General features: G+C 36.1%; 1 protein-coding gene across 16 annotated transcripts in view; it reads right to left on the bottom strand.

The window, feature by feature from the left end:
* Positions 1-12,022: 12,022 nt before the first annotated feature.
* Positions 12,023-25,979, bottom strand: part of map3k15 (mitogen-activated protein kinase kinase kinase 15) — an 81,951-nt gene continuing 67,994 nt past the window's right edge. For all 16 annotated transcript variants that reach the window (XM_073940827.1, XM_073940820.1, XM_073940822.1 and 13 more), the window contains one exon: positions 12,023-14,492. In XM_073940827.1, the coding sequence (XP_073796928.1) occupies positions 14,396-14,492 (97 nt within the window). In that variant the 3' untranslated portion in view covers positions 12,023-14,395. The remainder of the gene's footprint in view (positions 14,493-25,979) is intronic.

Here is a 25,979-nt window from a genome sequence, read left to right as displayed (position 1 = left end):
CAGCTAAACAATGTCAGGTTTGCCCACTTAAGCGCACGTTGTGTCAACAAAGCAGCTTTGATTTGTGTCTTAATTATTGCCAACAATCTGGACTTTCTTTGCATTTGTGAAACTTGGCGTCAGTCTAATGACTTGTTTAATTTAAATATTTGTGCTTTGCCATGCTACACATATCTTAAGTGCTCTCGCTCCACTGGCAGAGGCAGTTACTTAGCAGTTATTTCCCACTCTGATGTGACTATAATCAAGCTAACTCTGCCTTGTTTTACTACCTTTGAACACTTGGCATTAGAATTGACTGGCACTTCTCATGTGTTAGTATTGAACATTTATCGTCCTCTAAAACCTGCTTCCGAATTTTTCTCAGAACTTACCGATATATTGGTGGTGGCTAGTGCGCTCTGTCCTTCTCTTCTCGTTACTGGTGATTTAAATTTTCGCGTTGAGTGATGTGTACTGTGCTCAAGCTGCTTGTTTACCGGACATATTTGACTTTTAACTTGATCCCGCATGTTGACTTTCCTACACACAAATGTGGCCACACGCTGGATTTGATTTGTGCCACAAGAATGAATATTCAGTCACCTAAAGCAATTGTGGTGCCTTTGAACATAAACTCATTATGTTCGATCTTAGTACACCATCTTTTTCGACTACTGTCAAATGCACAATCACTTTTAAGAAACTTGGTGACATTGACCTTGACCAGCTTAGTCAACACATTGACTAAGCCCAATACAAATCTGTTTTTAAGTCTCTCTTGATGATATTGTTTCATTGAAAACTCGTTCTGTTTCTTTTACGAGATCGTCACCCTGGTTTAAGCAGGAGTTAAGAAAAATGAAGGCTGTTACCAGGCAATTGGAGAGAAACTATATTAAATCTGGGCTTGTGATACACAAACTTATGCTTGAGCAGCATCTCACAGAATATCATAATGCGTAGACGGTCATGAAAAGGGAATACTATTCGCATATCATTTGTGCTCAAAATTCCAACTCTACAACTCTGTTTAAAACAGTCACTAATCTGGTTGCACCTCCTAATAATTTCACCCCTGCAACTGCTGAGCACTGTGATGAATTTTTACATTTCTTCACAACCAAGATTACCAATATTTTCTCTTCCATTTCCGGTGATTCTGATTCCACATATGTTGAGCCTTCACCCTCTGTTCTTCCTACTTCTGCCTTCTCAACTTTTAACATAGCTGATAATGATTTTATTGCGAAGAACTGTTATGTCACTGAACTCTTCATCTTGTGTTCTTGATCCTTTCCCAACTTCTGTTCTGAAGAATTGTCTCTCAGTGTTCGTGCCTCATACTACCACTATTGTGAATGCTTCACTTAGCACTGGTTTGATTGAAACTGCTCTGAAAACTGCTGCTGTTACACCAATTTTAAAAAAGCCTGGCAGTGACTCCTCTGATCTGACTAATTATCAGCCAATTTCTTATTTAACTTTTCTGGCGAAGGTTCTATAGCGGTTGGTCGTGGGGCAACTGCAAGAACAATTGCAAGCAAACGCTCTGTTTGATGCATTTCAGTCTGGTTTTCAATCACGACATAGCATGGAAACTGCTTTAGTCAAGGTCGTTAATGACCTTCTCCTGATTGCTGATTTAGGGGCTTGTGGAATTTTGTGAAGTTTATTCATAAACTAATTTCGAGAGGATCTCGTGCTTATGATTGACACGGCTGGCCCCGAGTCAAGCTTATGTACGAACCACCAATCAGACTATTCCTAACCAAGTATAAATAACCAAACACCTTACCTTTAGTGATCTTCATCTTGAAGAATCCCCCCTTCCTCCCCTTCTCCTCCTCTTTGTCTACAGGGCAGCACGGCGGCCCAGTGGCTAGCACTGCGGCCTCACAGCAAAATGCATCCGGTTCGGGCAACTACCCAAACGAATAGCATTTTCGTGTGGAGTTCATGTTCTCCCCGTGCTTGCGTGGGTTTTCCCCGGGTCCTCCGGTTTCCTCCCACACTTCTAAAAACATGACTCTTAAGCAAATTGACTAAACCAAAGTAGCACCAAATTCAATTCGATTCTGTCAGCAAAGCATCACCTTAGCAACCCTTACACAGCAGGAGGGGGGGGGGGGGTCCTGCAACGGGAGGGAGCCCCGGGCTCGAGGCTCTCATGAGCTCGGGGCTCTCTCCCGGGACAGCATGCCAAACTAGCTTATTACCAATCATCAGCTAAGTGTGAACTCTTGAAAGTGCTTTTAGACTTAACTGCAGCTTTTGATACAATTTCTCATAGTATACTTTTGGACAAACTACATAACTGGGTTGGTGTGGATGCGATTATGTCAAGTTGGTTTAAATCCTATCTTTCTGGACGCTCACACATCCAAGGGTAAGTACTTGGTCCACTTCTCTTCAGTATTTATATGTTGCCTCTTGACCAAATCCTGCCAAAAATTGGGATTAGATATCATTGCTATGCTGATGACACAGAGATCTATATTAACACTTCTCCCAATTCGTCTGCATCAATGTCAGCGCTTAATGCTTGCTCAATTGAAATTAAAGCTTGGATGCAGCATAATTATCTTAAACTGAATAGTTAAAAAACCGAGATTTTATTGGTTGGCACTCCTTCTAACATCAAGATGTGTAGTGAATTTGAGTTAACGGTTGAGGGGTCTGTCTTATCACCATCCCCGCAGGTGCATAATCTTGGTGTTCTCTTGGACTCCCAGCTTAGTCTCAAGCCTCATTTTTAACATGTAGCTAAAATGGCCTTTATCATCTTCGAAATATAGCGCACTTACATCCTTTCCTCTCGAGGCCTGACGCTGAAAGACTTGTTCATTTATCACGTCTCGCTTGGATTTTTGCAATTCTTTGTTCGGAGGGTTACCAGCTAATTCTGTCAAGATTTTACAATACATCCAAAATTCTGCTGCACGTGTGTTGACACATATATCATCTCGGTCTCACATCACTCCTGTACTCTCCAACAGCTTCACTGGCTGCCCGTCAAGTCTCGTATTGGTTTTAAGACATTGATTTTAGCATATAAAGCAGTTCATGGTTCTGCTCCAGGTTACATTTGTGACTTAATATCTATTTCCTCTGCCTTTCGCTGTCTACACTCTGCCTCGGGTCCCACGCTGTTTCAGCCTCGCTGCAAACTCAGCACCATGGAGGTAGGGCGTTCTCTTTGCGTGCACCCAAACTAAGGAATGCTCTTCCCACAAACATTAGGAATGCTGGTTCCTTGAATAGTTTTAAGAAGCTACTTAAAACTCATCTTTTTAGGACTGTTTTTCATTTGTGATATCTTTTTTTATTCTTACAGTTGTTGTTTTTTTATATTTTTATTGTTTTACTGTGCTTTGTTGTTTTTGATGTCTTATATGCACTTTGGGTTTTAGAAAAGCACGTTATAAATACAATGTATAGTTATTATATAGACTGCTTGTTAATGAAAATATTTGACCACTTATATCAAAAACATATTTTTCAGCATCTTTCACATATATTTTTAATCAATGCACATACATAGCAATGCTGAGCGCTATGCTTTACAATAGGACTCAAATAGGACAAAATTTTCCATATTGCATTACTTTACGTTGAGCACCACAGTATCTAAGCTAACTAGTGTATCAGTGATATTAGAATGAGAACAGTTACCAAGCTCTAGAAAGTGTGTCACTGTGCAGCGCATGTCAGCTCAATGCTGGTGAGAAGAGAGCACGAGCGAGTAAAGCAAAAGCAAGATTATATCGTTTTAAATATATCTCCTGATTATCTTCCTCAGTGCTGCTTAACTGTTTACGTTCTTTAAGAATTTCTGTTTTATGCTTGACGACTGCATGAAATTATATAAAAGGAAAGTGCGTTTTGTGCTGAGACTTGTGATGTGCACAGAAATCTGCGCTTTAAGTTCTCTTTCATTTAATGCTGCTTAAATTGTTTCATTGAATTGTCATCATTAAAACGGCCAGACATTAATCCAGATTGTAAATGAGCCTGGTTTGTAAAAAAACTGATTTTTATAACCATGTTCACATTGTATGCTGCTTCCTCTGTTTAAAATTATATAGCAAAAAAAATGCTATTATCTGATGTGGCGACAGAGTGGGGCAAGCTCCTGATTGGGTGGGCCACACCCACCCTGGCCCCCCGTGGAGCCCGGCTTGGTAGTATGAAATTAAGAAAAATATCCAACATGTTGTCATTTTGACATAGCCTCTTTGCATTCCTCTCAAGCTCTATCAGATTGAATGGGAAGCAACAGTGTACAGCCATTTTCAGATCTCTCCAGAGATGTTCAATAGGATTTGGGTTTGGGCTCTGGCTGGGCCACTCAAGGACATTCACAGAGTTGTTGTGAAGCCACCTCGTTAATATTTTGGTGGTGTGCTTTGGGTCATTGTCCTGCTGGAAGATGAACCGTCGCCCCAGTCTGAGGTCAAGAATACTCTGAAGCAGGTTTCCATTCAGGATGTCTCTGTACATTGCTGCATTTATCTTTCCCTCTATCCTGACTAGTTCCTGCTGCTGAAAAACATCCCCACAGGATGATGCTGCCACCACCATGCTCCACTGTAGGGATGATATTAGCCTGGTGATGAGCTGTGCCTGGTTTTCTCCAATTGTAATGCCTGGCATTCACTCCAAAAAGTTCAATTTCCATCACTCAGTGTCTTTTGCAAACAGAGCTTAGATGACCGGCCAGCTCTAGGAAGAGTCCTGGTGGTTCCAAACCATGCCCAGGCCCATTTTCCAGATCGTTTGCAAAGTGTGAGTGCTCTGAATCTTGGCCAGCCCTGGCCTGATTGGAAAAGGTGTGCCTGAGCGCGGTTCACTTGGGCTTTATCGCGATACGCTTGTGTGTAAGTGCAAAATGCGCCTAAGCCCAAAACTGAAAGCAAGACGTGACTTTTAAGGGACTGTTTCATATGGATTAATTAATCATTCTTACTGTTTAATAAACACAAACTGTCATAGTTTATTAAAGACACAAACCCCTCATGCATGACAGCTGTGCACCTTCAGCAAACCTCCTCATTCCTGCAGCACGAGGACGTCATGATTGTTTATGAGCGTCAAATGTGGCTGATCTGTTCGGCAAAATATTTGACTGCGTCACCGCATATCAAACAAATTAAACAATTTAACTGAAGAAATCTCCAAAAGCGCTTACTGGAAAGTGCTTCATCGATGACGTAAGCCTGCCCAGGCCTGAATGTAATGTGAGTGCGGGCCGTTGGGGGAGACTGGAGGGGGGACAAGTGTGCTTTGGCCCAGTTCAAGGCAACTGTACATAGTGTGAGTAAGCTCTCAGATAGGGCCCCAAGTGATCCCACTGGTTCAAACTAATAAGCCTGATAGATTTGTTTATACAAATTTGTACTACTTTATCTATTCACAGGCAATGTAAAAAAATTGAGGTGTAACAGGTAACATGGTGACTGAAACAAACAAGCAAGCAAAAAAAAAAAAAGGTCTTGTGACATCATATCCTGTTTTTGATTAATTTAGATGCCCTTTGATTTTGTGTTGTGTATGTGGTCGAACACGGTGGATGTTGGGTTCCACAAAACTCCATCATGTTGTTCCAAAACAAACAATTCAGTTAAATTAATTGTTTTTTTCACAAGTTTAAGTGGATAGAACAATTAGGTTGTCCCACAAAAACTCAAGAATTGTGTTGATTCCGCTTATTTTAAATAAGGAGTTTGAACAAGAAGCAAAAAGTGTTTAACAGAATGTGACTATAAAATAAAACTAATTTAGTTCTGTTCTGTTGTTTAATATTTGTGATGTAAGCAAATATGTGTGATGCTAACTCTATTTTTATCATAACATGAGCTTTATCTTTATCATCAAATGTTTAGTTTGATAACAGAATATGTAATACAAAACGTCCAAAACATGAGGACATTTGCAAATTACGTCAATTTTCTGTTTGACCTTTAGTTTAAATCCTATCTATCATGTCACAAAGATAAAATGTGCAAAAAAAGTGTAATAAATAGACCCAAACCTGATCATAAAAATAAACTTTTCCTGATGGACACTCAACTTGTTGTTCTGATGCTTTGGCCAATATCCATTTTTAGCTGTCCACAGAAACAGATAATGAGGAATCTATATGTGTGTGGTCATACAATATTCAGCAATCAATTCCACTGAATTAATTATGCCTATTTGTAAAACTATTAAATATATTTAAAACAATTTAAGTAATGTAATGTAATGCAATGTACCAATGTACAAGCTTTATTTTTTAGCAGACACATCCAACGCAGTTTTCCTTAAGTCTATCTTATTCGTAAGATAGAGTAAAAGAGAGAAAGTTCATTTCCATGACTGCATGGGTTGAATACCGGACATTCTTTTAACTTGACTAAAGCTTCCTATTATGCTTTGCGTCAACAACAGATCACATGCTTAAATATCTTTCCCTATAAACTTTAACACAGGTTTTTTTTTTTTTTTACATTTGTAAGCATCAGTTTTCTTGCTATTATTTTTATTATTTTTTTCTGGAGAAAGTCTTGCCTTGTTTTATTTTGGCTACAAAAAAAAAGTTTTGAAGGTTTTTCAATATTATACACCCATATAAGCAGTATTTCCCCCTAACTGTTTACAGAACCAACCATTGTGTTTAGAAATGTGTTGAAAAAAAAAATCTAACTTCCGTTAAACTGAAATTGGGGAAAAATATACAGGGGGCTAATAGTTTAGGAGAGCTATAATTCTGACTTCAACTGTACAGTGCATTTTGTTATATTACAGCCTCATTCCAAAATGGATTAAATTATGTATTTCCTCAAAATTCTACACACAATAGCCCATAATGACAATGTGAAAGAAGATTTTTTTAAATTGTTGCAAATTTATAAAAAATATAAAAACCTGAAAAATCATGTACAATACTGTAAGTATTCACAGCCTTTGCTCAATACTTTGTTGATGCACTTTTGGTAGCAATTACAGCCTCAAGTCTTTTTGAATATTACAGAGTTGTTTTGAAGCCACTTCATTGATATTTTGGTCAGGCCCGAATTGGCCAATCGGGAGGACCGGGAGAGTTGGGCTGGTGTTTTTAGCTGCTTGCACTCTCAGCAGTCGCACTTTTTTCATTTACTTATTTTTTTGACCACAGCCTCACTCTTTTTATTCATTATTTTGCCGCAGCTCTGCTCTTCTTATTTATTGTCTTGCAGCCCTATGAGCAAAATACTGCCTGCAGGGTAATGATCATGTAACTATCATTCCGGCCAGACAACTGTAACTGCACCATTGTGATGCACCAATACTGATGTACTGTACATGTGATTTTTCAGGTTTTTTATTTTCAATAAATTTGCAACAATTTCAAAAACCTTTTTTTCACATTGTCATTATGGGCTATTGTATGTAGAATTTTAAGGAATTTAATTAATTTAATTAATTTTGCAATAAGGCTGTAACACAAAAAAATGTGGAAAAAGTGAAGCGCTATGAACACTTTCTGGATGCACTGTATATGAAGCGTTGCTCTGAAAATGTTCTTCTAGAGTTATTTTTTTCAGCCTCCTATGTTCATTTAATTCATGTTAAAGACTAAAAATAACATATTCTTTGCCATAAACATGAAATTAATGAACACACACTGTAGGAAACTGTGAAAAATGCTAATGTGTCTTTTGCATCGGAACTCTTTATATTTTTAGTCATAGCAAACAGAAACAAACTAAAAACTTTCCAGCTACAGTCTTTACGAATGTAACAGCCCATATAATTGGAGCTTTTATGTACAATCTTGCTTCAAGGAACTCGCATGATCCCTGCTTGATAAAGATAGCGACATTTTTACCCCTTCAAAACTACTTCATACAGACTGTTTTATCTGCGCATACATCAAAACATGTCATTATGCACCATTTCCGCAGTACGGATGTTGTTATGTTCTTTACTGTGCTTGAGCTGTTGTTTTTATTCTCTTATGAGTGTCTAATTGACAGACAAGGACTTCTACTGAAAACCTCAGTATGTAAAAATCCCCCTACACTACTACCACATGTTTTGAATAGCTGAGAAACAAATATGAGCTCATACACAAACGGATAACACAGGTCAGTTAAATTTAAAAACAATTCTTAACATTGACTTGACAAAGCCAGGACTAAAGATTTAAACATGACTGAGTTCTAAGTAAAACCCGGGTAAAACCTTAAAAAAAAAAAAAAAAAAAAAAAAAGCACAAACATTATAGAGAAACATATTACTAACATGTTTTAGAAGGTTGCTAACATGTTTAGTATATTATTAGCATATTTTCTAGCATGAATTAACATGCTGCTAGCCTGCTTTTAGCATGATTAATTAGTATGTTGCTCACGTTTCACGCATAATTAATACCCTGTTAACATAAATTTGGCAAGGCAAAGCAAATGTGTTTATATAGCACATTTCATACGCAATAGCGATTTACATAAACGTGAATACAATTTTTTTGGGTTCTGGTAAGAATCCTGGCAGCAGCATTCAAGATGAACTGCAACCGTCTCACTGTTTTTTGGGATGGCCAGTGAGGAGTTCATTACAGTAATCTATCCTGCTGGTCATAAAAGCATGAACAAGATTCTCTAAGTCTTCACTGGAAATGAAGTATCAAATTCTTGCAATGTTTTTGAGATGATAGTATGCTGATTTAGTTACTGCTTTGACGTGACAACTAAAACTCATGATCCTGAGTCAAGGTACTCATTTACCTTGCGAACCTCATCTCCATTCCCAAGTGCAATGACTTCACTGGAAGTCAATGACATGTGGTCACTGTGGAGGGGAGGGCCTGTCCGGGCTGCCCACAACAGAAAAAAAGCAGGTTGGGAGACCGGCGGCTGAAAAGTGTAAAATTTAAGACTTTTTAAGACCTTTTTAAGACCATTAAGTTTTAAATTTAAAACTTATATCGCAATATCAAAAACACGCACACACAAAGAGAAACTACAAAAAAAAAATCCCAAAATTAGTGGTAAAATAAATGTATTCATATTGAACAGTACTACATACAGGTTAGATGCACCATTGAACTACAGAAAAAACAAACAAACAAACATCTTAAGGCTGATTTATACTTTCGCCTGGCGGCGCATCGCGCACCTCACGAAACTGATGAGGCTTTCATACTTGACACGTTCACCACTGAGATATTCTTGTAAATAAAAGGGGGCGGTTAAAAGAAACAGACAGTAAAAATCAGACGGATAAACAGAGAAGTGGAGGTTTCAGGAAATGGGTCATATCATTAATATCATTGAAGATTTTTAAACTAACTATTTTTTATCGTTTTTATAATTTATTATATAGATTTTTATAACCATTTAAGATATTTTTAAATCAAATTTTATTTAATCTAAATGATGCATCACTTGCTTTTGATCATATTTCGGACCGTTCTACCTATTAAAGTTAAATATTAAATGGCAACAGAACTTAAGTTGCTCTACAATTATAATTTTTTTTTTATTTACGGCAAGAATAAAAGCAAAAAGTACACTCACTAAAAATAAAACTGATCTTTTTGAAATAAAACTATCTTTGCCATGATGACAGCAAATTATATTTTACTAGATATTCTTTAAGACACTTCTATACAGCTTAAAGTGACATTTAAAGGCTTAACTAGGTTAATTAGGGTAACTAGGCAGGTTAGGGCAATTAGGCAAGTTATTGTATAATGATGGTTTGTTCTGTAGACTATTGTAAAAAATATATTGCTTAAGGGGGCTAATAATATTGACCTTAAAGTTTTTTTTTTTATTATTATTAAAAACTGCTTTTATTCAAGCCCAAATAAAAACAAATAAGACTTTCTCCAGAAAATTTATCAGACATACTGGGAAAATTTCCTTGCTCTTTTAAACATCATTTAGGAAAAAATAATAATATTTCAAAGAGGGGCTAATAATTTTGACATCAGCTGTATCAAATACGTAATTTGTTACTATAATTTTAGTTTGCAACTTGTAAATTGTTTTAAATTCAAAATTGTAATATAGGCCTATACATCAGTGTAAAACCTATGAATGATGGAAAAATATATTCTGTAATATTAAAACCACCTGGGTCTCCACTTTTGCATGGTCTCTTTTTTTAACAAACTTATCCTTCAGGTTTCTCCAAACTTTTCCAAAAACTTTCCTCCTTTCCCACTGCTGTTGCAATTTCTAGCCAAGAATTATTGTTAATCTGGTTCTCCCTATGATCACGCATGGACGGATCGTTAAGATGTCTGTACAGTCTGTTTTAGAAAAAATCTCTTCATATTCAACTAATGAAACACGGCACCGCGGAAACTGTTCACTTGAGTCTCAAAACATTTTGTGAGCTCCACCAGCCAAAATCATGACGCAATCATGATCATGAGAAAAAGAACTACAACACACCGAAAACATATTAAATGAGCATTAGATGTAGCGTTACATGGACATCGGAAAAATAAGACCTGTGCAAAATATTTAAGACCTAGTACAGCGAATTTTATTATTTTTTAATTAATTTTTAAGGCCTTAAATTTAGATTTTTTAATTTTAGACTTTTTAAGACCCCGCGAAAACCCTGTCCTACATCCAAAACTAACTTTACTACACTGGTGCTGAAACCCAGGAGAAGAAGGCAGGGTCGGTTATAAAGGTACAAACAGTTTTCATTTAATTTTCAAAATAAGGGAGCACTTGTGGCAGTCGTACTCTCTAGGCACATCTATCTCTCATTCTGGACCACCGTCTCGCTTTTCAATCATCTCTATGGCCTGGATGAGCTCTTCAGGCTCTCCTGCTTTGATCGACCCACTCTTTCAGCAGCTCATCTCCCAATCTGCTTTTCTCTGTTGTTTGCAGCCCGGACATGGCCTCCCTGCCACAGTCACCTATACTGACATAGTAACCTCTTCCTTCAAGGTAAGATCTGAACCATTTGAGGACCATCCCAGTTTTCCAGTCCATCAAAAAGTATGCTGTGATTGATGCTGTCAAATGCAGCACCGTGATCAAGCAATACCAGCACTGTTAGTTTGCCTGAACTGTATTTAGGCAAATAGCACTGATTATCTTTTGAGGGGCGCTGTCTGTACTGTGATGTGCTCTGAAACCAGATTGAAAATTGTCTAAACATCCCTTGGAGGTTAGGAACTTGTTAACCTAACTTTTTCAATACTTTTGCCAATAAAAGTTAGATTTGAAACCACCCTGTAGTTGCTCAATAAGATGATATCCAGGTTGCTCTTTTTCAAGAGGGATTTACTAACTGAGTTTGGAAAAGTCCCTGAAAGAAGTTGAGCATGTATCATTTTTAGTATCCAAATTATTCAAACACCATTTTGAAGCATGATGTGAGAATAATGTCAATACTGCAGGTTGATGTTTTCATAATCTGTACAATCTCTTCCAAGATTTTAACCTTAATTTAGAAATTGTGGTTGAGCCTGTCTGCCAACATGTCAGTACAACATGGCTGATTGGATGAGCTGATTGCCTTTCTGATATTATTGATCTTTTCAGAAAAGACTCATTGCATTTGCTTTTAGAGAGAATAATCCTACTGGGGGTGAGTCTCTATACAGTTGCAAAGAGAGAATAAGTGTTATTTAGGTTGCTGTAATAAAAAAAAAAAAAGAAATTCTGCCTAGCCATGCCTTAGTTTCATATTAAAAGCATGACGTTTAATCTTTCTCCAAATGCACTCAGCTGGGCTTTTCATCATTTGCACTGCTGAGTACTGAGGAGAAATGATCCATGATGTTCTTAACTTTAGATGTTAAACAAATCAAAGAGAAAATCAAGTCTGCAGATATGCTGTCGATATGACCTTCAACATGTGCTGGTATTTTTTTTATCAGTTTAAATCTACTGATAAGCTTATAAAAATGTAACATCAAACAACACCAGGACAATTCTTCCACACAAATAAAAGTCTGCTGTACGGAGATGGGTTTCTGATGGTTGAATTGAACTGAAATGGCCAACATTCCACTTTGACAAAACATGACAAATAAACAGGCATGTTGGTTTACTGTATTTTTTTATTGTCGCATCTTGTGTCTTATTTGGATTTTTTTAATTGCTTTGGTCCAAACTGTATTCATGTTAAAGTCAAACCACACAGTTCCAATCTTTTCAGAGGCTTGTTTAGGGGAAACTTGGATTCAGATAGCAAAGCTTGCACATCTACAAAAACTGCACTACTGTACAAAAGCACAGTAATGGACCTCAACTTTAATTTTGTATAAGATACGATTTTAAAAAGGTTGTGGACATGATTGTTTATTTGCTGGTCTGTGATTGTATGGGGAACTAAACTAAATAAATAACCGAACCAGGATGCAATGAACCACATTTTTTTGTTGACATTGACTACTAATGAATGGTTGTGCTGCCAACTTTATCTTTATCATCTAATGTTTTGATTGTGAATCGAAACATGATCTATTGTCCAACACCTGATGTTTTCAAAAGCAATTAACTCTTAAAGGGATAGTTCACACAAAAACAAAAATTGACTTACTATTTACTCACACTCAAGTGCAGTGCTTCTCAATCACGGTCCTGGAGGACCACCATTACTGCGTGTTTTGGATGTCTCCTTTGTCTGTCACACTCATTACAGGTCTTTCAGTCTCAGCTATTGTGCTGATGATCTGAATCAGGTGTGTTTGGTTAAGGAGACATGGAAAATGTGCAGAGCTGGTGGTTGAGAAACACTACTTCAGTGGTTCCAAACGGTCAGGAGTTTCTTTCTTCTATAACAATCATTGACTTCCATAGTAGGAAAAAGAAATATTATGTAAGTAAATGATTACAGCTTTCTTAAAAGTATATTCTTTTGTGTTTAACAGAAGAAAGAAACTTATGAAGGTTGAAAACAAATAAAAAGTGAGTAAATGATGACAGAATTTACTATTTGAGTTAAACTATCCCTTTAATACATTTGCAAACACATAAAATGTGTATGACTGACCTTCAGTTGACATCATATCTATATTAAAATAAAAAACATTGCAATGCAAAGAAAAAAGCTCAATGACAAAACAACAAAAATGCCTAAAGGCTACATGATACACGATAGCAAATGCTACAACAATTTAGGTCCTTAAAAACATTTGATAGTCGTTTAAAAATAACTTGATTGCATGTACTGAATGTAAATGCACATCATTTCGTTGTGTTCCCATTAACTGCAACATTTTTCATGGCATCCACTACGCTAAATATCTGGAGCTGGCCGAATGACTTTCTTTTTTATAAACCAAATGAAGCGACAATTCATCGGAAAAGCTATTAGTTGCTATTAGCCATGACGCTACCTCATGGCTGTAAAGACATTCACACTTTCATCGCCTGAAGTGTTTTGCAATCCAGCTAACGAAAGTTGGCATTTTGTTTCAGCCACAGCCTGAATATCCGGTTTACTACTACGTTAAGTCATGTTCATCATGGACACATCAGTTTGGAAATAATTGAAATAGCTTAGACAAAACAATGCACCTCAAAGTGCAACCACTCCACCAAAACGCATCAAATTTCTTGCGTCAACATTCAAACACGGCAGCTGAGAAATCATGGAAAAGTTGAACAGACAGTTATCTGTACCGATCACTTATTGGTTGGCTGGTTGATTCATTGTATCACAGTTCAAACTTGATACGTCAGAAAAAAATGTCACATTCAAAAGGCTGCTTCCTTAAAAAGAAAGCAGATACATGTTTGTGGAAAGTGGCCTGATCTGATGTTTTGGTGAACCGCATGGTTTACTTTTTGCAAGACAGGTCTTGCACACATTTATAGAAAAAAATGCACCAGAGCTACTCAAGTTACAGATGAACGTTAAGGCACGTGTTATTTAGCTATGTACTGCACTAGCAAATTACATTCAAACTTATATGAAGAGGCTCTACAGCCCTGGTCCAAGAGGTCTGTAATCATTTTGTCAAGACAGTCCCTCCAAAATCTTTTATAATACACATTTTCCAGACTTGTAATGCTAATGTAAACAGAAACCTAAAAATGTTTTCTGTCATTTTAAAATGGCATGATCTGAAGTCCCACGTGAAGCAGGTAACACCATTCCCAGGTCATTTGGAAAAGGCCAATCCTCTCAGCGCGGAAGTGTACAAAGCGGAAAGACAGTCTTTCCTGGGTAGAGCCGTTTTGCATCCCTTTTGGTTTTTCTATTAAAACTGCATGGAAATAAGATGGAAATCCTGGAGAGAGTTTAAACTTATACTAAAATAACACATAAACATTAGGTCATAGCTGAAAGACAAATAAACAGGTTAACCAGGGCACAGCATGATGAAATGATGTGGGGATGCTCTCTCATTTTAGGAAGGTGGATTTTGCTGGCTCAGGTGTTCATTTTCAACCACTTCCTGTTGACTTCATCCTTCTGAATTTCCCTCGTCGTTTTTGACCTTTCGAAGTCCTTTGTTGCGATGTTGTTGAATGGCTTTCCAGATCCGACACAGCATTCCACCCCTATGTAGTGCACACAACAACATTTCAAATCAATTCTGCCATTAAAATGTGTTTTAAATCAATACAATAAAGCAGATATTTATACACCCTTGCATTCAAATGTTTGGAGTCAGCAACTCTTGACCTTTTCCTTTAAACTAATTAGTGCCAGAAAGTTACATTTGAAACCTTAAATACAGATGTTTGATATACTGTAAGCTACCAATCAATAGTTTTGGGTTGGTATTATTCAAATTAAACAAAAAAATGAATTCAATTGATTGAATTAATAATAATAATAATAACAATAATAATAATAATAATGATAATAAAATAAATTTGTAACATATAGTCTGGAGGTAAACTCCATTGTTACTCCTAAAAGGGTCTGGGTTTGTTCAACATGACAATTTTTGACACCCGGTGTCTGCCTGGGTAACATCTTTTATCTATCAGGACACTTACAGTAGCAGATTGCTTTGGCCCTCTCTATTTGGTTTTCAAAGGAACATTGCAGACAAGAAGAAAAAAGGAGGAAAAACCCTTGGTAACATTTTTTTTTTATTCATTTGAATTATATATAATATTTATAATTAATAATATATGTTGATACTTAATATGATGATGCTTAATATATGTTGATACTGCTCCTTAATATATGTTGATATGCTCCTTCAACAGACATTTAACTGACTATAAGAGACTTTGCAAGTACATGTCAACTTACACTAACCCCAACCTTACAGTCTACTTATAATCTAATAAGAATGAGTTGGCATGTAGATGCAATGTAACTTAAATTCAACAAACAGACCATCAAAATAAAGTGTGACCAATCTCTCTCTTTGCTTTCCCTTTTTGTCTATACTCAAACAATCTCCAATATTGAAAAGGACATTTAGAACCCAAGATTTTACCCCAAAGTATCTGTAATGTATTTGTAACATATGTATTCTCTCCTTTAATTTTCTCTTAATTCTTACACTTGTATATACTCTTTTCAAGGCATTAGACAAACTAAGAATGCATGAATTTATGTATTTCTTAAAGTGTCATGTTTGGTTTCATACTTCTCTGTACACAATTCTACAGCTCATGGTCTAGGACAGGGATTACCAAACTTGTTCCTGGAGGGCCGGTGTCCTGCAGATTTTAGCTCCAACCCTAATCAAACACACCTGAACAAGCTAATTAAGGTCTTGCTAGGTATACTTGAAACACCCAGGCAGGTGTGTTGAGGCAAGTTGGAGCTAAACCCTGCAGGGCACCGGACCTCCAGGAACGAGATTGGTGACCCCTGGTCTAGGACATATCATAACTTGTATGCTTGGTGTAATTTTATACTATGAGTTAAAGTCTGTATGTGTCTTTGGACCGCACAGACCAGCGAGGAGGAACAAAGAAAGCTTCCCATGCAACTTTTACTCTCACGCCATTGGTCAGTCAGAAGAGATTGGGAGTGACTTGACCAATAATAAAAATCCATCTACACCTTCAAATCCTAGCAGAAGGTCCCAGACACCAGGGAGGACCCTGTTTCTGTACCCCGGTGACATGCTTGAGTCCACGTTTTTTACTTTCCAGCAAATTATAACTTAGCTTAAAGTTTTGTGCTGCACGTATCCTCCGTTCTACGCCGCAAACTCCAGGCAAATGACAAAAAGGACTTTGTCAGAGACTTTATCTTCCAAACATCAGAGAAAACTCACACAACACGAGAAAGGAACCCAAAGATACCAGTATTAGTCATGCGTTTGACGCTGTGTCCTTTTTTAGGGTGTTTGTATACATGGTGGTTCTTAATAGTCCTGAGAGACTGAAATAGATTTGCCATCCTTTTATCTAAACTCTCTATTTTCCTCACTGTTCTTTGTTTTTGTTTATTGTATGTTTGTTTGTTATATGTTAGATTAAAGTCATTAAATAATTTTATAACCACGTTGGATTGTCTTTGTCTTGCCTCACAGAAACCAGAAACAGTCACTTTATTGGTAAAAGATCTTGCTGCCAGCTTATTAAAGTTTTTTAAAACTTCTAAAATTATTCTACTTCACAAGAAGTAGGCTATAATCCCCTTACTAAATAATAAACAATTAGGGTCTGCTCAGACAAGCGGGCGATTTTTATTTTGTTAAATTAAATATAAGCTAATTCTGAATATTCATAATTAATAATAACTTGTTATCATTAATCATTAATATTCACAAATTGAGCTAACTTCATTACAACATTAATTCAGCAAGAGGGCATTAAAGTAATTAACACTGACATTAATTATATTTATAATGTTTCAAAAGATTTTGATTTCAATAAAATGTATAATTAAAAAACATTTTAAAAATGACGAAAATAATAGAGCTCATCAGAACGCAAAATGTGGGATGTACAGATTGTAAATTCAGGAACACCCCAAAGAGGTAAGGTACTGTTGTTCCTTTTGTTAATTTATCAAGTTTATTGTGGATATTTGCAAGATAAGTTTGTAATTTGAGGTAGCAAACACATGTAGAAGGCTGATTGTTGTGTTTAATACAAATTGAAGCATCATGACTTATCAGCTCTTACTGCAATTTCTCTGAAGTGGAAAAAACAGCAATACACTTTATGAAAGTCATCTGTTTATGTAGACGTAGATAATAAATCCTGGTTGTGTTTACATTTACTTTATAGCTATTTTAGACTCTTTTGTCAAATTATATTTTATCCACAACACAACTAGGGAGTAGAACTGGTTTTTCTGGTGATTTATATTTAATAGCTCCCTCACTCTAAGTTAAATAAACTTCTCCACCACATCAGTTTAAAAGGTTTTAAAAGTTCACTTAGTTTTATTTACTAAATAAAAAACTAAGCTGTCTCCAAAAAAAGCTGTGTTGCGTCAGCTCATTTTAAATATGTAGTTTGAAAAGGTAAAACAATGTTTTGAGTGTACTCTCCATTTGTCTATATATTTTGTACACTTTTATTTCAGAGTACATTATGCTGTAATTTGTTATGCATGTATGTCTGTGTGTGTTTGTGTGTGTGTGTGTGTGTGTGTGTGTGTGTGTGTGTGTGTGTGTGTGTGTGTGTGTTTGTGTGCGTGTGTGGGTGGGTGGGGGGGGGGGGGGGTAAAGTACTAGAGGGCCTTTCCAGATGTAGATAAATAAAACACTTTTCTCAGGAAAGCCAAAAAAGGTCCCAATCGAAAGTGAGTAAAAATGTTTGTGAATGCCACACCTGGGTTCATCCTGTAATACTGTATACCACAATTTGCCACTTTCCATTACGTTTTGCACTACCTGAATAAAAAGATGATGCTCTAGCAAAAGTTGTTGTAGTCAAAGAGGAAGCCAAAAAAAATTTCTTCAAGAATTTCACAACAGTTCAACAGGTTCACAAAACTCTTGATGCAATAAACAAGAGATTATAATGGCCAGGCATGTCTGAATATGGGTACTGTAAACGAAATCCTGGTTACCTTAAATTTTTAAGCTGATTCAAATTAACCTTACGACTCCATTGCACTTATATTTTGTTAAACTGACTTAAAATAGCTTGCAAAACTTAAGAAATTAAGTTAGAACATGATTAACTTAGTTCAATAAGTTATAATGACCTAAAACATATGCTGTCAGACTAATATATATATATATTTTTTACAGTGTAAGTGCTATTGTATTAACTGTCATATGCTTAAAGATTTCCTTATCAATCAGAAGTGTCCGAAAACATTTCATTCATTCATTCATTTTCTTGTCGGCTTAGTCCCTTTATTAATCCAGGGTCGCCACAGCGTATTGAACCACCCCGAAAACATTTAAGATTAAGATAAAAAAAGATTAGGATTAAGATAATTCAATTTCAATTCATGTTTATTTCTGTAGTGCTTTTACAATGTAGATTGTGTGAAAGCAGCTTAACATAAAAGTTCTAGTAAACTGAAATTGTGTCAGTTCGGTCATAGTTGAATTTCAGTTCAACACACTATGAGGCTTGTCAGAAAAAAACTCAAACAGAATACACGCCTAAGTAATGGTAATTTTGTAAATCAGGAATAATTTGAAGCAATTATGTGTAATATACATTTGAATGTTTATCCGGAGTCATGGGAACTAGGGGGCATGGGTTTGGTGGTAAAACTTACACCAACAAATGATGGCTAACAATGCATTTGTTTTAATGTTAAGACTTTTTTACAAAGTGGTCTGAGGCCTTCCTACTTAAACCCAAAAGGGCTAAGGAGGTAACACATTGCATTGTCAAGGTTTTCTTGTTTTTCTTTTTTTTTTAACAAATTTGAAGCTCTTAAAGGCTTTTTAAGAAACTATATGCATTCTAACCAGTTACATCTGTAAATTAATGCATTCTAATTACCACAACAGAGTTGACTTTTATTTTATTTTTAATAAGCGTGGCACTGTTGTGATGACACCACCACCACCTGTGTGCAGCATCCACTTGGACGATGTGAGGGCAGCCACAGGACAACGGCGCCAGTGTGCTCACCACACAGCAGATATAAGGGGAATGGAGAGACAGTGATAGAGCCAATTTGGTGGATGGTGGTTGATTGGGCGGCCTATGGAGGGCTGATGGAGACAATTTGGCCAGGACATTGGGGTTACACCCCTAACATTTATTAGAAGTTCCATGGGATTTTTAATGACAACAGAGAGTCAGGACTTCGGTTTAGCAACTCATCTGAAAGACCGATATATTGTCATCAAGATTCTCAATACAACACATGGTACAAAAAAGCAACCTTTTATTTAGGGTAGGGTGATAAAATCGTTATTGATATTAATTGACTGAACACTATTGTCAATATCGATTAAAAAGATTTAGTATGAAGTTTCAGTATAAAGCGCAATAGTTTTATTAAAATGTGGCTGCTAAGGGCACGCCTTGGAAGCAGTGCCAATAAGCTTGGGGTGTAAGTTTGTAATTTCCAATGGAGGCACGCGACTTGCACCACACGGATATGGGAGCGACTCGCACATGTTCACACGCACACATTTCCCTTCCGATGAAACATCTGAACTTTTCCGAATGCCTCAATTCATGCAAGTACAACTAACAAAACTGTTACAAAATACACATATTTCAGTAATAACAGCAGACTAGTTACCTCAGACAAACACAGTAAAAGGATGTCGCCAGAGTGGCTTTTTGGTTTCTTTTCTTGTGCATCCCAGCCACTAGCACCTAATATAAAAGATTATTTAGCATAGGGGTAATGTAGTCATTCAACTTCTGCTGCAGTGTGTATTTGAATAATAAGGGCTGGTTCCTTTACTTGAAAGCTCAGATTTGATTATCATAATTTGTGTTGCGGACAGGTTTACTGTATTATTATTATTCACACCTTAAAGTTTGCTTTGTTCAGCGTTTACACTTTACCATTGCACACACTTTCTAGCATTTTATTATAAAGAGATCAGATATGTTGTTTTAATATTTTTGTTTTTGCCTATTAAAACTATTTGCCTTAGTAATGTTGGTAAACTAAAATAGAGGTTAAATAAAAAAAAAATCATAATATTCCTAAATGTATTGTTAAAAAATATTGACATATGAAACAGGATATCATGATATTGTTTTTGCAATATCGCCCAGCTCTACTTATATTTATAGTCATGCATTCTTAAGCTAAGTAAGACTGAGGGCTCTATTTTGACGGTCCATGCGCAAAGCAAAAACGCAGGACGCAAACGCTTTCAGGGTGTGTCAGAATGCATTTTTGCTAATTTTAGGACGGAAAATCCGCTTTGTGCCATGGCCTAGAAGGGTTGAGTTTATTTTCTTAATGAGTTATAGGTGTTGTTTGAGAATAAACCAATTAGAGTCTCATCTCCCATTCCCTTTAAGAGCCTTGCGTCGCGCCATAAGTGCATTTGCTATTTACATGACAAGTGTAAGTGGAAAAACTGAGCATTTCACAAGCAAACAGTTAACAGTTTTTTTTAAAACAGAAAACAGTTAAACAGAGCATCTACTGCGTGAGAATGAGAGATAAATAATCTACTTTCACTTGCGCTCTTGGGAAACCTTTACACACAGACATCAATTAGCTTTAAATAATTAATTTTGTTTGTTAAGCGCAAAGATTTGTTTCAAAACTATTTCTAAATTCAGTTCTAATTTCCAGCAAATGAATAAATGAACAATAATAACGAAGTGTGTTCAAAAACCTGAGTTATATCCTAAAACACACGCTGTGCCCCATATGGTCTAAAACTGGCAGGTGGGCAAATCTAAGCTTGTTTTTAGTAAAACAAATATAAATATGGATATAATAAATAATACTGCTAATAATAATAACATTATACAAAAGCAAATTTTTATGAATTACTGAAAAAGCCTCTCGAGATGAAGAAGGCATAAAAGCAGTGGTTTTTCATATTTATGTAGGCTAGAAAATAATATGTTTTATAATATTTTAATCCTTTATATTTATATACTATATATATATTCTTACTACATCAAATATATATCCTTAATATTTTATTTTTTTCATATGTAAAGATATTTGCGTATTGGTCTACATCTTGTGTGTATTACGCAGTGTGTAAGCGAGGCGCAACTCTGCACTCGACTTTAGACCGGGTTTGTTTTGGTCTATTGAAAAATCTATTATAGTTTCTCAAAATAGCAACGCGACAGAAGAGCGCCTCAACACGCCTTCCTTTTTAGACCAGAACGCCTATGGGTGCACATATGAGCACTAATGCTTTTGCTATTTAAACAGCGTAGCGCAACGCCTCAAAACGACTCTTGCGCCAAGCTGAGCTTTGCGCCGGGTGTATGATAGGGCCCTGAGGCTGCTCAATATATTGTTTCAGCATCGATAACACAATGTGCACATCCGCAGTAGTTACATCTCTGTTTAGCATGAGCCACAGTTCAGAACACAGAAGACTTTTGGAGTAACTGAAAAGTTTAACCATAATGCAGTGAAAGTTGTTAAGGCTACTGACTGTGTAAGCATTTAGATGTGAGAGTTTAAAGTATTCAGGCACATGGAGTTGTTTGCAACATTTGTAACTCTAATAAAGATATATTTATTGAATTATTTATACAGTGTCATTTTACATTTGATTGTTCAATTTCTGTACCTAAATACAGTGATACTACTCCTATCCTATAAATAATAATCCAGAACAACGCTCATAAACTTCCAGAATAATCCCAGAATAATCAGTCAGCTTGAAACAATTCTTTCCAAATAGAGCTCTCCTGTGATGTTATGTTCATGTCACAATATAAATCGAAGCAAAATAAAATAATCGCAACATAAAAAATTTCCCAATATCATGCAGCCCTAACTTACGGAATGCAGTGCAATTTGCAAAAAAGTTTATTATGCCAAAAATACATTTGTTCAGGTATATTTGCTGTTGCAGTTTTTCTATAGCTCAATTTAAAAATGCTGCTGTGACCTCACTGTGAACATCTGTATTTATTCATGCCTGTAATTATGATGAATTGCACAAAAAGAACAACATTAAAAATGACAAAGTGCCAAAACCAGACAGATGTCATTGCGCATTAATCATAATTGCTCATCTAAACACCTTTTCTTAAAAATTCTTTAGATCCTTAGAAATCTGACTCACTCAAAACTGGCATTTTTAGTTTTATGCGCATGAAGTGAAGGTTTATAAACAAATTTTGAGAAGAGCAGATCATTAACAGGCTAATTCAACATTGACACCATTATATAATTATCCAACCAGCAGTAGAACAAGCCCATATAAATAATCTGGTATGTCCTCCTCCATCCCCTCAATCTTCAGTATACCTCCACCACTTTCCATGCACTTACAAATGAATTTACTTAGGGGGGAGCGTTCTGAGGATGGGCTATACACTACATTCTGACCCCTCTCATACTCTCTCTGACCAGGGGAATAACAGGAGCTAAAGTGTCCTTCTGAGCTTAAAGCTCTCTTCCTGGACAGCACAGCAAATACGCCTACATTATTATCTCAATTATCTGTAAGTGCGAACTCTTCAATGTTCATGTTAACTGCACCCAGTGAAAGCGAAAATCCCAGACCAGAAACCGAAAAACACCGGTCTGCCTCTCCCAGTAGCACTGCAGCCAGAGGAAAACCCCAGTTAATAGGTTACAATTTGGAAACTGTTATATGATTATGTAAAGTTAATTAAGGCATTTTGTCTTGCAAATATAATCAGGACATAGCGCAGGGTGCAAATAAAAAAAAGTAAAACTTGAAAATTATTAGCTCTAGCAGAATTAGCACTTCCTGAATTATTAGCATAATTAGCACTCCTTGTGTGTACTGCCTTTTCGGGTGAATTTGCTAAATGTCTCCTCTATTGTAAGTGGCTTTGGACAAAAGCATCTGCCAAATGACTAAATGTAAATGTGAAATGAAGCTATGATGCTCAAGTGGTTTTTCATCTTCATGTTGAGTCTTTTACAGCGCCACTGTTAAAGTGTGTGTAGTCATTTAGTACACTCAAAATAAGATTTTTCTGCTTGTTCAATCTATGTATTAAAAAAGAGCTGAAAAGTACAAAATTCTTGAGATTGTTTTAGGGACAACTTGATCGTGTTATGCTAAATTCAATAAAATTTTTGATTTGTGCTAGGACAACATGAATGATTTGTAGGCTACATATGAGTTTATTTACAACCGTTTTTATCTGCAAGCGTTTCCAGAATGCACTGATAATCTACAATAATAATACTGTGAAAATAAAACTTATTTACAGTGATGCTGCTGATTGAACATCCAATTAAGTGGTGTATTTATAAACTAATTTCGAGAGGATCATGTACTTATGACTGCTTGCAGTCGGTCCCACATTATTCAATTTATAAACCTCCAATCAGATGATTCCTGAGCCTCTATAAATACCTGAAGATCCATATAACAGCCATCTTTATTTTGAAGAATCCCCCCTTCCACCCCTTCTCCTCCTCCCTTCCTAGATGGGTGGCATAGTGGCTAAGTGGTTAGCACTGTTGCCTCACAGCAAGAACGTCACTGGTTCTAGTCCTTACTAAGCCAACCGACATTTCTGTGTGGAGTTTACATGTTCTCCCCGTGCTCACGTGGGTTTACCCCGGGTTCCCTGGTTTCCTTCCACCGTCCAAAAACATGCAACTTAAGATACCTGACTAATCCAAATCTGGCTCTATAGACATGCTCCTAGTAAATAGTTATCTCTTATGAGCATCTGTTCATTAGCTACTGTAGGGGAGTTCTTGAGATCTACCTGAGCTCAAACTCCCCTCTCACCTTGCAAGCGGGAGGGAATCCCATGCTTGAAGATCTTATAAGCTCAGGGCTTTGTCCCGGGTTATGCTAAACAAGCTTTATAATCAATCATCAGCTAAGTGTGAACTCTTGAAAGGACAATAAAATGCTGACATTGTTGAGTTATGATAATGCCAGCTAGATGGCCCCGGTGTACTCGACATTAGCTTGAACTTGCTGATAATATATGACTGGTTAAAGGCTCTACTATACAAATACACTACTAGAAGCAGCATAACCAAGGGAAAGAATATAGGAAATAATGAAAGAAATATTCATAGAAAAATGTATTGAAAATAAATAAGGGATTCTGATGTGTACTCTGTTTGGGCCAGCATAGAAGGCTTTACTGGCCATAAAGGCCCACCACTGATAAATACTGTATAGGATATTTTTGTTCTGCAAGCTGAGGCATGCATAATATAGTATAAATAGCAACAGAACGATAGTAATCTTGCCTAGAGTGATAAACGTCTACAAATGGCCCTGCCCACACACACACACACACACACACACACACACACACACACACACACACACACACACACACACACACATATATATACTGTATAAACTGTTTATTAAGAGAGAGTTGAAGTTAAAACGATTAACCCTCCTGTACAATGTGTTTACTTTAAAAATATTTTCAAAATGCTCTTTAACAGAGAAAAGTTTTTTTTTCACATAATAGCTTTAATAACTAATTTTTAATAACTAAGACTGTAAGATATTCAGCTTAAAGTGAAGATTAAAGGCTGATTTATACTTTCGCCTGGCGCCGCTGACCTCCGTTGACTGCATGTGCACCTCACGAAATTAATGATGCTTTTAAACTTGACGCGTTCGCCATAGTCATATTCTTTAAAAAAACAGGGGGTGGTCGATAGAAACCCACTGTAAAATCAGACAGATAAACAGAGAAGTAGGAAGTCTCCAGAACTACGTCATATTATTATTATCGTCCAAGATTTTTTAAACTAATTATTTATATTATTTTTATTATTTATTTTTGTTGATTACAAAGATTTTTATTCATTCATTCCTTCATTTTCTTGTCGGCTTAGTTCCTTTATTAATCCGGGGTCGCCACAGCGGAATGAACCACCAACTTATCCAGCAAGTTTTTAAGCAGCAGATGCCCTTACAGCTGCAACCCATCTTTGAGAAATAAAGATTTTTATAATCGTTCAATATTTTTGTAATCAATGCATCACTTGCTTTTGTTCATATCTCAGACAGTTCTACCTATTAAAGTTACACATCAATGACAACAGAGCATGGGTTGCTCTACAAATATAGTTTTTAATATGGCAAGAATAAAAGCCAAAAAAAGTACACGTTGAGTAGAAATCAGGCTTAAACTAAGGTAGGTTAATTAGGTGAACTACAGTAGGCACGTGAGGTTAATTAGGATAGTCATTGGGCAACACTGGTTTGCTGTGTAGACAATCCAAAAAAAAAATCATAATTTTAATAATATTGACCTTAATTTTTTTATTATTTAAATGTAAAAACTGGTTTTATCAACCTATTTCTTTAATACACTCAATGTAAATTGTAGGGTCCAGCCAGTTAGTCCAATGACGATGTCCACTGGTGGATGAAGGTTCACTGCATGTTCGGTCTTTCCAGTGCACACTCTAAAAAAAAATTCCGTAAAAAAACGGTAAAATGTACTGGCAGCTCATTACACAAATATTTTACCGTAAATTAAAAACGGAAAACTTCTGTTAATTGACAGTGTGTCCACATTAAAAAAACTACAAAATATCAGTTTTTTGACGGTTAAACTACTGTAAAATAACGAAACATTTTATAGTAATTTAAGGGTTTTCTATATAAAAAAACGGTTATTTTCTGTGTTTTTAAGGGTATACCAACAGTAAAAAAGCGGAAATATTTTGTGTTTTAATAGTATACCTATTGTAAAAAAACAGACAGATTCTGTGTTTTAATAGTATACCTACTGTAAAAAAACAGACAGATTCTGTGTTTTAATAGTATACCTACTGTAAAAAGAGGACTTTTTTGCTTTTTAATAGTATATATACACAGTGAAAAAATGAACAGATTCTTTGTTTTAATGGGATACCTACTGTAAAAAAATTATTATTTTACTAATTTAATGCTCTTCAAGCAGCATTGAAATGGCAGTTGGTAAGGATAAACATATACATATGGGAAATACACTATTAATGGTTTACCATAGTAAAAAAAAAAACATTTATTCTATACT

Source organism: Danio rerio, chromosome 24 (assembly GCF_049306965.1).
Source record: "Danio rerio strain Tuebingen ecotype United States chromosome 24, GRCz12tu, whole genome shotgun sequence".
Lineage (NCBI taxonomy): Eukaryota > Metazoa > Chordata > Actinopteri > Cypriniformes > Danionidae > Danio > Danio rerio.
The sequence above is the reverse complement of the archived record's forward strand: the minus strand, read 5'-3'. Positions and strand labels throughout refer to the sequence as shown.